Source organism: Toxotes jaculatrix, chromosome 2 (assembly GCF_017976425.1).
Source record: "Toxotes jaculatrix isolate fToxJac2 chromosome 2, fToxJac2.pri, whole genome shotgun sequence".
Classification (NCBI taxonomy): Eukaryota; Metazoa; Chordata; class Actinopteri; family Toxotidae; genus Toxotes; species Toxotes jaculatrix.
The window spans coordinates 6,982,568-6,997,383 of record NC_054395.1 but is presented as its reverse complement, the minus strand read 5'-3'; the positions used below and the strand labels follow the sequence as shown (position 1 = coordinate 6,997,383).

The following is a 14,816-nucleotide window of genomic DNA, read 5'->3' as shown; positions in this document are numbered from 1 at the left end:
AAATTACAACTTTGCACTCTGATTGAAGCTCTTAAAACAATTTACTGCTCATTTTCTTTAACTGTGATTTGATGGCAGATCAACACTATGTGCATTTAACAATACACACTTATGTAAAATGACAGATAAAGCTGACATTACCTCATTGGAAAGTACACCAATGAGCAGTGTCACTTTCAGTGACTTCAGTGATTTTCTTTTTGAAACATATTCTTTTTCCTATGAATGAACTGTGCAGTTGTGTTTTTGCATCTGCATTTCAGATTTAAAATGTATAGTTCTGCTTGCATTCTTTTTTTATGCTCAGTTTTTGTTTTTGTTTTTGTTTTTTTTTGCTTTTTTTTTGGCAAATGTCTGCTGCATTAGAAAGAATTAAACATTGTTCGTCTGTTGGCAATTTGGATTCATTTGAATGAGTTTTTCCATTTTTGTCAGAGCAAAAGGGAGCTGGGATCTGGGGTGATCCACTTTTTTTTTTTTTTTTTTTTTTTTTGCTATGGTAGGTGTTAAACCCAGTTTTGGCTCACCCATCTTGGCCCGGCACAAGGTAGTCCATCTCCCCCTGCACTAAGTCTGGGGGTGCCACTGTGTCACTTTCAGCAGGAGTTTTGGGGCTGTCATGGACTTCAGCTTTAGTCTGTGTGGTTTCAGGGCTGGGTTCAATGTCATCATAACTCCCCTGTGGGTCGTCCACCTCATAGGTCACCCCATCTGTCAGGAGGAAAAACAGCTGCATGTTAATATATTAGTTTGATTGTTGACATGAGAACTTAGTAAGAAACTATTGGTATTTCAGTGTGAAAACCATGTGATTAAACCAGTTCAAAACTTTCCATCTCTTTGATCGAGGGCCCCTTCAGGGACGTTGTTGTCTCTTGAGGTACCAGCAGTGGTAGCCTGACGAGTCAGGGGCTGAGACTCAGCTACTTCATCAATATCATCATAAGGCAAAGAGGAAATGCTATGTCCGTCATTCTCCATGACGACTTCAGACTCTGATCGAAATCCTGCATGAACAACAGCAACAAAACACTCACAAATACTTTCACATTGACTACATTTCAAATCACAATGCCCTGCAACATAAAGCCATTAAAATAAACTCAGGTATGAAACATATCCCCACCATGGTCCAAGTCAGTGCTTATTTTCAATTGGAAATCAAGTTTGAATATTAAGATAAAAGCTTATTGACCCCAGTGGGCAAATTCACAGGCTACAGCAGCACAGAGATGGGCTGAGAGGTCAGAAAACTTATTAGGAACTTTTTTAAAAAATAAATAAAATGATAATAATTAGAGAGGTGATATATGTGTGTGTGTGTGTTACACACACACACATATATATATATATATACTAGTAACTGAGTACAAGGTGCAGCCCCTGATCAGGATTAAATTTATTTGTATATTGATCAGAGTTCAGAACTACAAAAAAAAGAAGTAAAACAAAGGAAAGAAACATGAATGTTTTGAGACTCACTGTGACGACTGATGTCTTCCATTTCATTTTCTTTGCTTGTGACATCCTCATAGTCACCACTTTCAAACTCCACTTCTTTTCTTGACGGCATTCTCACTACATCAGAATAGTATTAGACATTTATTGGTACATGACAAACAATTATATTGCATATTAATGCAGCAGAAGACAGCAACACATGCAGATATTACAAACCAGACCAGGTTTAAGAGAGCTTTGATTTTTTTTTTTTTTTTCTCATTCTGTATTTGCATCTGCTTTCAGTTAAACACTGGTAGGCAGAACTGATGTACTGCTATTTAAAATTAAATCTAGAATAAAGCATATGATAGCATGATCTCAGATGGTCATATACAGAAGAGAGGAGTCAGAATTTAGTCAGCATGTAGAAAGACTGACCTCTTGTGGCAAAATGACTCCAATGCATTTTATTTCACTGGGATAATCAGGATCATTAGACACACTTATTTTGTTTTAACAGAGGAAAGGTATAATAGAATCAAATACTCACACTGGTTCCTCCTGACAATCCAGATTCGTACAGCTACAATAATCACCACCAGCAGAACCAAAAACAGCGCAACTCCCAAGATTATAGGCACGGTGGGCGGGTTCACCGGTGTTTTAGAATTTTTGCTTTCTTTAACATAGTCTGAAATCAAACACAACCAAAGGACCTTTTCTGCATTTACTCACAGTAAATGTATATGATTCATCTCGTTTTTCTGATCCACGTTAGTCAAAGCAACAACTGTTTTTTTTATGTTGGATAAGTTTAAAATTTAAAGACATCAAAAATGTTGATTCCTGTGCAAAACTGAATGAATATTTTGTGAACTAGTCTGACTTATTTGGAAAGAATTCATGGTTTTGGTTACCTGGACACTGGATCTCCTCTGGTGTGTCTCTTCTTTGAGCTACCTTGGTGACACAGTGCCTGATGTCCATGTGATTGGCAGTGCATTCCAGTGATATGTTCAATGTGACCTTGAATCAAATTTAAACTTGTCTTTAGAGTAATTCCTTTTCATGCGAGGGGGTGAGGGTTGAAGGAGTTATATATGAAACAGACAGATTCCACTTAAACTATACAAAGGTCACAGACATCAGTCAGAGCTTGCCAAAAGAAATGTAAAGTGAAATACAAATATTTACCTCCTTTGTGTTTGTCAATTGACTCTTTTTTATAGTTTTGCTCTTCTTTGCACAATTACGCTCCACACATAGCTCTATTAGTTTTGTGTCACCCTCAGGAGTCCCTTTATAAACACTGTGCCAAGAATCTCCATATTTGACTTTAATCCGGCACTCTTCTGTGATATCGAACTCGATACTGTCTGTAAAAATACATAAACAAATAAAATAATTCAATTTCGGTTTTGGGAAACTATTTAAAGGAATAGTTGCACATTTTAGGAAACAGGCTTTTCCACTTTCTTACTGGGGGACAGATGAGAATATCCATACCATCCTGGTATCTGTCTGTTGAATGTGAAGATGAGCTTAGCTTTGCATAAAGACTGGGAGCAGGGAGAAACAGCTAAAAGTCCAAAGGTATCAAAATCATCGAGTAAAAATAACATATTCCAGCTATAAATGCTGTTCTAACGTTGTTATAAAATAAACCTTGTAGATATAAGATGCATTTGTGGGCTGTGGAGATGCTTTTTAATTTTGGGAAACAGTCAGGTAGGCTAGCTGTTTCACTCCACTCTCTGTCTTTATGTCTTTAAGCTTTGTGCTTTGTGTGAAATGATCTTTGTTTATTTTATAAGATGTATGTAACCGAAATAAAAAATTGAAATTTATGCTAAGCTAGGCTAATCGTCTCCTGGCTGCAGGTGACATGAAAGTTGTATCAATTTTTTAATCCAGCTCTCAGCATGAAAGAACAAAGAGCGTGTGTTTCTATTTCTATAATACAAATTAGGGAGGGTCCTAGAAACTGGATTTGGCTGATTTGGCTGACATTTTTCTCCATTTAAAATAATATAATGACATTTCTTCAGACAGGGTAACAGGAGGATTAGACGGATACTCTGCACCTTCGATAGTAGAGAAAGCACATATGCACACTTACTAACACAATAAACAGACACCGCTTTATCACACGTCCCACTGACTCTTCTGCACTGGCCGAGTTCGTAATCATCGTCACTGCAACTGACGTAGTACATTTGTTGTTTGTTGTCACGAGGGACGAAATTACTGAAAAGTGCATTGCTACAGTCCTGTTGTTGGCAAACCAAGTGTGCATACGACTCGCTCCAGTGACTGCCGCACACTTCCATTCCATTTATCTTCACTATACCATGACAGTCATCTGTCAGGGTGATGTTGGGCTTATCTAGGATGGAAAGAAATAAAATTAGAAAATCAAATGTTAAAAGTAACACAGTAACACAGTAAAGGAGAAATGTATCTGATTTTCTTCATCATCTGTGACCCCCAGTGACTAAACTCTCATTCATGACATGTTATATTAATCTACACTAGCAAAGTTAAGGTCATGCTGACCCTTTGTCTGTACCTTGAAGTATGTGAAGAGCAAAACCTCAGCATGTAAAGGCACAGAACTGCTCACACAAGAACAAAACGCACTACATACAAAAACTGCACTTGTATTTGACACATACCTTGCTTTGATCTATTTTTAAGTATAAGTATATGCTATGTACCATGTATATTAACATAAGAAATAAGATAAATGACAACTATTCTAACTTAAAATTAAACAATAGAGTCATAATTTTCTTTAGTGACATCAATTACTTAAAGAATACCTCTACCAGCCAACACTATTATTAGACACACACCAGCCAGCTGCTCCCACGTTACGATACACTAAGATCTGCTGTCTGCAGTAACCTGCAAATCTGAACTGAGTACTTCTGGATTTTAGGAAATACTTTTACTTGCTGTCTTGCCAAGAGTTAGACAACAAGATCAATATCACTCTCATGCCTGTACACTGAAAGAGGAAACAACACTACAGTTACTTGCTGGACTGTTTATAGGCCAGGAGCTGTAACTGTCTCCAGACAAGATCCAGCTCATAATCTCTGGAAAAGTCCAACTGGTCATTTTTACACTTCAGTTTGTGCACACATTAAACAAACTTTTTTGTTGAGCCAGGTTATCTGCTGTCCACCTTCTTCCTACATCTTTGTGCCTTTATGCCAAACTAAGCTGCTGGCTGTAGCATTATATTTAATGTACCAACATGACAGAGGTGTTTTCTCTAACTCTTCCTTTTACTGGCCAACAAAAATGATTGTGAAGTCTACCTTAGCTGTAAAACTTAAATAGTCTTTTTTTTTTTTTTACTCCCTCTTACAGCTCACTTTAAAGAGGTTTCCAATGCAACTGCAAAGTTTCCATAATCATTTCACAGAAATGCTACAAAAATGCGTTTTACCTTGACATATAATGGAGAGCTGCTCCTCCTGAGGAGAGGGTGAGGTTAGATTTTTACAGTCCCAGATGCCTTGTGAACCTTGTCCACAGCTGTTCCAGAAAGATTGCTTCTCAAATGTACTGTTCTTCTCCTTTGAGTAATTGCCACAATTCAGATCCTGGCAAAGCCTTGTCCCTTCTGATTCTGTCCAGCCTTTTCTGGAAACAGCACTATTGGTTTTATTCGTGTAAACAGACACAGCTCCCTCACAGGTCTCGCTGACTTTCATCCTTGCCCAGTCTAAGGTAAACAGCGGGAACAAGTGAGACAAGATTCAAGAAATGCAAAACACACAAAACTTTATGGCATTAGCAGGAACTCAGAGATACACGTTTGTTATGTCATTGTTGGACAAATTTTTAAAAATGACCTTAAAATCTGCTTTGATGTTAAAGACATAGGTTAGCATTTTTGGAAATCATGCTGATCTGCTTTCTTGCTGAGAGTTTGATAAGAAAGTTATCACTCCCATATCTGTACAAGATAGTGAAGTAATTTCCCAAAATAACAGACTATTCCTTTATAGGCCGGTCTCTCATACTAGAAGAAAATTGTCAATTGATTATTCTGATCTACACATCCTAACTTTTTCAACGTACCATTTGTTTGTCAAACTTTTTTTTCTTTGTGTTTTAATTTAAAAACAGCATGCTCAGATTTAGTGGTGACAGAGTATGGGGGGTTATTAAGAATATCATCACACGTACCAGTGCACTGGAGGGTGGCAGGAATGCAGGATGTGCTACCTTGAACAGTGAAGTTACATGCTTTTAATAGCTTTGAGTCAAGTGAGCACTGAAGTTGTGAAATGACGTGACCCGTCTTTGATCTAGGTCCGAAGTACTCAGTCGCGCTGATGGCCTGACCACATTCCAGCTCACCACAGATCACATCTTGTGCTTCTTTGTTTTGAAGAGCAGTCGAGCACACTGGGAGCCAGTCGCCTTCATAGTAAATTTCCACATTTCCAGAACATTTGTCTTTGGAATCCGTAAACTTGGGTTTGACACAACCTGCAACAAAACAATGTAAGATACAGATTTAGATCTTCATGTTATGTCATTTGTTATTTTAATAAAACAAACAAGCTTAAAGATCTCAGTCAGTCTCATGACAACTGAGTCTAAATTGGTCACGCAGGTTTATGATTTAACAGGAGCACTGCTTAATATGTGTTTGTTTCACATAAATTTGTTTGTTTTAATTGTGTGAAAAGAATCCTGAAAAAACAAGAGCTGTATTAAAACAGCAAGAAGAAGAAATCCAGTTATTTGTTTCATACACACATTTCTTACAGAAACAATCTGTTACCTGAGCAAACAACATGGGCTGGTTTACAGGTGCCTCCATTGCTCTTAACAAAGTTCGACTGGGCCAGGCTTTTAGTATGCTTTGTAAAATGCAAACTCTTGACAGTCACTCTACTTTCTTTAGCCTGCTTAATGTCCCTTAGGACTTTCTCCCCACAGTTTAGGCTTTTACACAGCATCATGGATTGTTCTGATGTCCAGGAATCTGCACACACGCCTCCGCACTCCCCATCCAAACAAACCATGACATTCCCCCAGCACTTGTTGGTCAGGTTTACTTTGATTGTGCCTGTTGTGGTAACAAAAAAGCAAACAGCAAACGGGATAAGGAAGTTGTCTGGGGACACACATCAGCAGATTATTTCTTTAGAGCAGGATAAGACAAATGCATGATATAATATCTCAAAGTCTGAGCAAAAATGGACCAGTGGAGTAGACTCTTGATTGTACTGTCCCTGTGCAGCTATGACCTTTAAAGGCCATGCCATGATGAGTAAAAGATGAGTTTTCAATTCAGTTTGTATGCGTCAACACTGCCTCACATTACCTGAACAAGTCACTTCGGCAATGGACGTCTTGTCATCAGGTGGGTTCGTCGTGGTTTTACATTCAAACAGAGGTGTGGTGTTGGGCGAGCAGTTGTATGATTCATTCCAAACTTTTTCCCCCGTAGAGTTAATGGCGGAGAAGTTGGAGGCAATCCCACAGTGCTTCTGCTGACACACACTGTTTGCAGCCTCTTGGTTCCATGTCTTGTTAGACCCAGACAGCCAGAAGGTTTTTCCTCCCTGTTCTATCCCTACTTTGCCAGAACAGGGATTCTCTCCATCCAGAAATAGCAACTTGTTCTCTGACAAGGGCACAAAGAGAGAAAGAGATATACAGCATTAGGACTGTCATAGACAAGCAACTTGTCTTTTCTTCACAATATAAATTATGATAGGCACCAACATGTCACTTTGTCATCATGGGTTAGTGAGTGTGGATTGATGGGTAAAAAAAAAATGTTATCAAAGTTCAATTAAATCTACAACACAATAAAGTGTGCAAAGAAAAAAGGGGAGTATTCAAGGAAAATGTTTAATTCGGATATTTGTTGTCTCTGTGTACATTGGGCGGGAGACAATCATGCACAATAAGAGAAGGTCTGAGGGCAAACAGACAAACAATGAACAAACAAATAAATACTCACTGCTGCAGGTTATTCCCACTGCCTCCTTATTGGGGCGGTTGTTAGGATTCTTTGTAAAACACTCAGATATGGTTGCGGTGTTTGGCTTGCATTCCAAAGTCTGAGTGAGGAAATCTTTAACTGAACCCTGGGTGAATTTTTCAGAATTGGTGGGGTCCATGGCATTCCCACAATTCATTTGTTTGCAGACAACATGTGAATTGGTTTTTGTCCATGAATTTGTATCTACTAGTTTCCATGTGCCTTTATACAGGATCTCCACTCTCCCAGCACATTTTCCAGGACCATCTTCCAGTGTCACATTTACGCTGTCTGTACCATAACAAAAGAATTGTCAAACATAGGACACAAAGAAAATAATAATAAGAATCTGAAAAGAATCTTCACAACATGGCGTCACAAAACTTCCACCATAATGCCAAAGAAAAATGATACTCTTCTTCTTTTTCATCAGAGAAATGGAAGAGTCAGGCCAGGTATTTCCTCTAAAACTAAAAAGCCAAAGTTGTCATTAAAAACAACAGGAAGAGGCTATCGTCACGTGATCACTGCCACAGCTCACCTGCACAGGTTACATAAGCACTGGTCGAACATTCGAGAGCGTCGTTATGCTTGGCCTGGCAGTGCCACAGTGAGGACTCACTGCCTAAGCAATTCACATTGTCCATTATCCCTCGTTCTTTAGACTTCTGAGCCTTTTCAAAATGTATCAACTGGAAGAAAGCATTTATAATGATCTGGACAACATATCATTTATTTGTGCCAGACAGAAAACTCTGGGTGACACATCACATACAGTAAAAATAACTTGAGAATAATAATACCAATAGTAACAACAACAATAAAAATAATAGTAATTATTATTATTATTATCATCATTATTATTATTATTATAGTTTTTGACGGGGGTGTTCTTTATTTTTAGACTCGTACGTGATCTGGCATGACGATTAGCTTCTGGTGGCTAATGTCCGCAAACTTTACACTAAATTACTAGTTAAACAATAGTAAAAAATACTATATTAAACTTCTCTACTTGTGCTACAGATACACTACATTTTTGGGTTTAGCATTATCCTGTAATTATCCTGACCACAGTGTCCATCTCGCATTAAATAATACTTTTTTTTTTTTTTTTTTTGAATAGTGCTACTGAAAACTGACACTGAAAACTCACCTTCCCGCAGTTTAGCTCTTTGCAAACAACCTCAGCTTCTTTTTCAGTCCAGGTGGAGCCGCACACTGAGTGTCTTGATCCACTCACGTTAATATGAACTGCACCATAGCACTTGCTGGGTTTATCGCCGTCCAATAGAACGACACTAACATTGTCTGAGGGGAACAGAAACGGGAAAGTGTTTTTAATATCACATGGCTCAAGGTAGTGGGTGAATAATAGTGTTTTGTTTTGTGCTGTTTTTCTGATGTACATATTTCCAGGTGAAGAGCTAATATATGTGAAATCAAAGTGGTTGCTTTGAGGCTGTTTTTGGAAATAATGTGGTTGAATGTTTATCAGCTGAATTACCTGTGCATTTTAGCCCATTGTCAGTGCTATTCAAACTGTCACTGACGCTGGTACCACAGTACATTTGGTTGCACCACACATCAGGGTTTCTCTCCTCTTTGGCTGTGTTAAAAGGCTCCCACTTTCCCTTTACCTCCCTTTCCAGCTGCCCAGAACAGACATTTGATGGGCTTCCTTTAAGCTGCAGTCGACTATGATCTGTTTGAATGAAGCATTTTCTTAATTCAGTGACACATTGCAACACTTGAGTAAACATGTGAGTGAACGTGTGAGTTACCTTCACATATTACAGTAGCGGGTGTGCAGCTTTGTGCATTCTTAGTTACACACTGCCACAGATTATCAATGGGTAGATTGCTTGGACAGTTGATTATCATCTTCTCTAATTTTTCGAAATCATTCCATTTACCCATCCACTGATGAACATCAGTCTGCTTGGATTTACCACAATCGAGGTTTTGACATAAAATGTCTGCTTGATTTTTTCCTTTGTGTGAGAAGAATGATAGGGTTAGTAATCACTATCGCGGTAGTAAACATTTCACAATACTGATAACAGTGGTATTATGAAGACTGAAAGAAGTGCTGGGAGAAGAAAAATGTAATCAAACAAACAAATCCATTTAAATTCATCACAAAATCAAAAGCAAACAATAAAGATGTGGAAGGCTAATGAATAACGAATATCAAATAAAATAAAAAGTTCCTAATATTCTTGAAAAGTACCAAAGAAGAGACAGTGGGTCTTTTCCTTTTCCTCTTTTCCATGCAGTCCACTACATTTCAGAAAGAAATAATGTACTTTTTTACAGTACATATATCCCCTACACTGAACTTACAACATTCTTTTCAGATTTTATATAAAACTTTGCAAAAAAGCAGCGTCTGCTGAGGTCCCATTCTCACATTTCAGATGAGCTGTTAGTTGTTCCACCAAAGACTGATTTCACCTCTAAATAATAAATAAATGTCCCAGGCCGCAATGAGGTAAAATGATCCAATATTTAAGAAAACAAACAAAAATGCAAAGACTAGAGAAAAGTCCAAAACATGAAAACTAATTTTTGGAGCAAAATGGTGTTTTTTTTTCTACTCTTCTCTTTCATTAATCATTTCTCAGCCTCTCAGATTTATCGATTTATAGTTTATAAAAGCAGCTCAGCTTCTGCATCTCCCGCTGTACAATATATAATTACACAATAAAATATAAATAACTATAAATATAAATATACAATATATAAAAGATCAGTAGCTGCCACCCCACTCTGATTTACTGCATGTTTGTCACTTCATTTCCACTTGACATGAACAAAATGTCCTGATTTTGCTTTTGAACTCACTGCTAGCATTTAGAAAGACTGAATCCTGTTGAGGTTATGTATTGCACGCATGTCTTACCCCAGTTGTTATTACAAAAATAACCCATTTTCCCGTTTATGGAGTACCGGACAGCTCCCGCACACTGAAAGCTATCCAGGCCTATTTCAATTTTATCTAGAAGAGCAAGAACAAGTAACAGACAATTAAAAAAAAAAAAAACTGCCAGCATCATCATCATCATGTTGTTTTCTATATTTAAAAGTGTACTTCTTGTTGGTACATGCAGAATGACAGTATGAAACTCTACAAATGTAAAAAACAAAAAGTCCAGCCTCACTTGAACATGTGATCTTTTTCACAGTGTGCTTGCGGTAAGAGCTGATGCCCCAACCAGGACATGTACAGTTCCACAGATTACTCTCGTTTCCACTGCATCTCAGTTCATTGAGCCACACTTTGCGTGCAGTGTCCCTTTGCACATCTTTTGTCATTTCAGGTTTAGGTGTCCCGCAGTGAGTGCTTTTGCACAGCACAGTTTCAGTGTTCTTGTCCCAGTATTTATCTCCAACGTAGCCCCTTTGGTTGTTATAGTAGACTTCAGCATGGCCCTCACACGGATTGTTTCCATTTCTCAGAATGATCCTGTTCTCACCTGGTCACATGGCAGAAGGTTCATAATAATTTAACTTATTGTGAATTTTGAGGTTGCTGCCAGTGTTTTTTCATACCTGATACCTGTTTCTGACCTCTCTACCCACATTTGCTCTGGCAACATTTTCTCAAATTTTTATAAAAACTTTTGTGATTTTTTACCAACGCTGTCTCCCAGAAATTATGTTTAAATGCGAATAAACTTTAACAAACCCTAAAACCTGACTGGTGTGAAACATTGTCCTTTTTTTTCTTTCGATTGCTGTTTCATGTGTTTCCATTCATCAACGAAGTCAGTCAAAATTTCTAACACATTTTCCTACACTTTTTAGGAAATTGTTGGAAAGTTACAAACCCATAAAATAAACACATAAAAAAGTCCAAAGACAGCTTTTAGTAACTTTTTGGATTTTTATTTTTATTATTATTGTTTTTTGGTCACTTGAGTTTTTCCTATGTTGTCTTCCCCTTTCTTTGTTTTGTTAAATCTGCTGTTATGTGATATTTTGCACAGTAGTCAGATCCGGATTTGAACTATTGGGACATTTTGCCTGAGGGTGCTCCAGAGTGACTCTTTAAAAATTCATCAGAAATTATTCTTAAGTTTCACCAAAACATATAAAAATATAATTTTTCATTGCATCTTAGTTCAAACATTTTTATCAAAATCTCTAAAACTATTTAAGATTACTCTAGAATCTAGACAAATATCACCCAAACTGCTTTGGATGAAATTTAAAACACATCAATGTAATTAAAATATTAATAAGATGCAGGTTTTTTTTTTATTTTTGTCAAAGGACAAAGGCGTCCTGACGTAACTTCTATATGCCTCAGCATTTACATGATCGGAATTCATTTTTTTTCATAGAAACTGGGACATATTTTCCCTTTTTTTCTATTTTTTTTTTCAATTTGCTTTTAACATTACACACAAATGATGAAAACTTATGAGTCCAGGGTTGTCCAAACGGATGTGGACAAAACCGTAATAATAATCTTTCTGGTTGTGGCACTGAAGGATTATTTAAATTTTGAAAGCCTGAATTCTGAGCAAGTGCTAAAACTTTCCGATCACCCTTTTTTACTTTGTGACTAAACTGCTAGATGGGAACCTGGTTGTTATAGTGTTTACTTTTAGTAATTACTATTGTGCTGTCCACAGAAACCCTCTTTTTGTCTCAGCTTTTCACTTCAGGAAATTATAAATTTTTAGACTCAGCAAGACATTTCCTGTAGCACTTACATGTGCTTGCCTTCTTAAAATAGATATATGTATATACATATATATGTGGAAAGGCTATATCTCTATCTTTTCTTTCTTTTTTATTTTTAGTAATAAAATTTGAAGTTTTCTCAAAATCTCCACAAAATCTATTAAATCAGGCAAACCACCATTCGGTTTATAGATAATAGGTGTCACTTACCTTCTATGTGTAAGATCACCAGCTCAGAGTAAAAGATGAAGCTGAGAAGAAGGAGGAACCACATCATTGCTGCAGATCATAACTAGTGAGGAGAGTGAGGCAGAAGAACAGCCTGCTCAGCTTTATATTGCCGAGGATGTGCCCGCCAAAAAACCCAAAATGGATATGAGCTGCTACATGCATGCATGTGGCTCCAAGTTGGATTTACAAATTTTGTCCTTCTTCTTATTAAAGTTTTATTAAAGTCTCACAGCTGATCCTTATCATTCATTTTCAGAAATTTTGGTGCTTTTTCTCATCTAACTGTACCAGAGAGTTTCTATGTGTTCTTCTCAGTGATGTAGACTTTTAATTGGACTCTTGAATGTTTAACCATTAAATAAATCTACTCCATGCATATCCTCCTAATATCTACCTTGACTGGTGGAGAGCAGAGCAGAACACATCCATACCTGGAAAATGACGCCATGCACAGTCCAGTGTTTTCAGTTTATTCCAGTTATTCCAGCATCTGATTCAAATATCTTTGTTTCCATTAAGATAACAATTATTTTTTTTACACAAGGCAACACAAATGGATGTTTATTTTCTAATGACTAGCTAAACTAAATTTAGAATTAATAAAACTATCAGTTCTAATTTCAACAGTTACATGGTTGAGGATATTATTAGAATCCCCAACAAAGTATCTGCAAACTCACTGTCAAAATATTTTATAACTACAAAATAATATATTCTGTGAATAAGAAACAGGATTAACTGAATTGAAAAATCACTGTTACACATAGCAGATAACATATCGTATACATATACGTATATGCCAGTGTGGTTAATATGACGGGAAACCTTTCAAAGCATCTGTCTTTAGCAAAGTTCGGTTATTTTAAGTATCAAAATCTTCCAGCAATCCTGACATCTGAGAACGGGTCCTTAAAGACGAAGACTTTGCTCTAAGAAACGATGCATTTCGCAGCCATCAAGGGAGCCAAATGTCAACTCACATTAGAGAAATGTCAAGCTATTAATATTCTTAGAAAGGAAAGATTATTGAACAGAGAAAAAAAGAAAGAAAAGCTACCTTCCTCCTGCTATCTATTATCAAAAAGCATCTACAAACTATACAAAGATAGTGATATATACAAATGATAAAATATGAAGTGGTAAAAAAATGATTTTTTTTTTTTTTTTACCAGATAACTCAGATAACTCATCATTTATATTCAAAACTGGGCAGTTTTACCAATACGGCACAACATATGATTTTTCTTCATTTTATTTTGAACAAAAACAAAACTAGTAAACAACAAAACACAAGTCAAAACCCTCTATCCATTCAAAATTCTACTTGAGCAGCACTGTATCCCCACTTCCATATACCCAGCGAGTGTATCGGGTGGGTGTCAAAGGAAACTCTAAGATGTTGCCACCGTAGTAAAAATTATTGTCCATGCATACAAAGATAGACTGTATATCCTGTGGCCATAGATCTTCTAATGGAAAAGTCCACTGTGGCTGAAACTTTCCATTCAGTAACCTTTACAGTCCAGGGATGTGCAATGAGTATGACTTAAGCCTTAAGCAGTTCAAATAAGCTACACTACACAAAGCCACACTCGCTGTGGCATACAAAGACATAACTACTGAGCTGCAGCCAAGCCCATTTACTGCCCCCCCTCCGGGATATAATGAAGGAGACATATCCATATCATTACACCTCTTCTTTAAACAAGGACATTTTTATCATAATTTCATGATTCCACTAAGTATGTAAGTGCATTTACTCCAGTACCATATCTGTACAACTTTGAGATACGTTCTTCTTTCCCAATCCCATGTATCATCTCATGAACTCTCACGTTAATTTTGAGGGGGGCCAGGACAAACTTGTCCAGTCATGTTACTTGTACCACATTATTTTGACTGTATTGTGCTGATTCTTTGATTTAAGTGACGGGTCTGAATACTTTGTCCACCATCAATGATCCCTCAGCAAAAAGTAGGTAAAAGTAAATCTAAACTTTATGAACAAACCACACATTATTAGAAAAGTATTAGTTTAATTCAAATGTCCTGTAATGATAAATACATTCAGTGTTTCAGCCTTGAAACAAACTTCTTCACTGGAACAAAATAATGGCACCTTCATGTGCTCAGGGTCATGTTTTGAATGTCGCCTGGATGTGGACTGTGGTTACAGGTGCAAACTGACAGATGCGACAGAGCTGCACAGGGCTGTGGTTTCGTGGCTTCAGACTTTCCAGAGCTGTCACATAGCAGTAAGTAAAAAATGTAACCACATTTTGCAACAAAATGCAAGACACAAACTAGAAAAACTACCCTCACACTCCCTTTAGTTAGTTGCTTAAGATGCCAGATAACCTCCACCTAACCACCAGCTGCTACACTGGGTGCACTGAGCTCTGTGTTTTTACTGGAGAAATGAGTCTAC

At 37.2% G+C, this 14,816-nt stretch overlaps 1 protein-coding gene across 2 annotated transcripts; it reads right to left on the bottom strand.

Moving 5' to 3' along the window:
* Positions 1 to 307: 307 nt before the first annotated feature.
* Positions 308 to 13,066, bottom strand: LOC121192711 (scavenger receptor cysteine-rich type 1 protein M160). Of its 2 annotated transcripts, none has more exons than XM_041054541.1 (20): positions 12,820 to 13,066; positions 12,368 to 12,449; positions 10,627 to 10,941; positions 10,368 to 10,463; positions 9,247 to 9,456; positions 8,970 to 9,167; positions 8,619 to 8,773; positions 8,004 to 8,154; positions 7,442 to 7,753; positions 6,797 to 7,099; positions 6,251 to 6,538; positions 5,647 to 5,952; positions 4,901 to 5,179; positions 3,563 to 3,829; positions 2,637 to 2,819; positions 2,361 to 2,462; positions 1,994 to 2,134; positions 1,483 to 1,578; positions 834 to 1,007; positions 308 to 711 (listed from the first exon to the last, which is right to left on the bottom strand). In XM_041054541.1, the coding sequence occupies exons 2-20, from the start codon at positions 12,432 to 12,434 to the stop codon at positions 524 to 526; spliced, it is 3,831 nt and encodes a 1,276-aa protein (XP_040910475.1). In that variant the 5' UTR covers positions 12,435 to 12,449; positions 12,820 to 13,066; the 3' UTR covers positions 308 to 523. The 2 variants fall into 2 exon arrangements, with proteins under 2 accessions (XP_040910475.1, XP_040910466.1); XM_041054532.1 differs by having other exon boundaries at positions 2,361 to 2,469; positions 2,638 to 2,819; positions 12,820 to 13,064.
* Between the last annotated feature and the right edge of the window lie 1,750 nt (positions 13,067 to 14,816).

Excerpts from the sequence above, each read along its gene's own strand:
- LOC121192711 (XM_041054532.1), bottom strand. The coding sequence starts at position 12,434 with ATGATGTGGTTCCTCCTTCTTCTCAGCTTCATCTTTTACTCTGAGCTG. Across the intron at positions 9,168-9,246 it reads CGCTACTGTAATATGTGAAG|ATCATAGTCGACTGCAGCTT; the intron begins GTAACTCACACG and ends TCATTCAAACAG. Across the intron at positions 8,774-8,969 it reads CAATGGGCTAAAATGCACAG|ACAATGTTAGTGTCGTTCTA; the intron begins GTAATTCAGCTG and ends TGTTCCCCTCAG.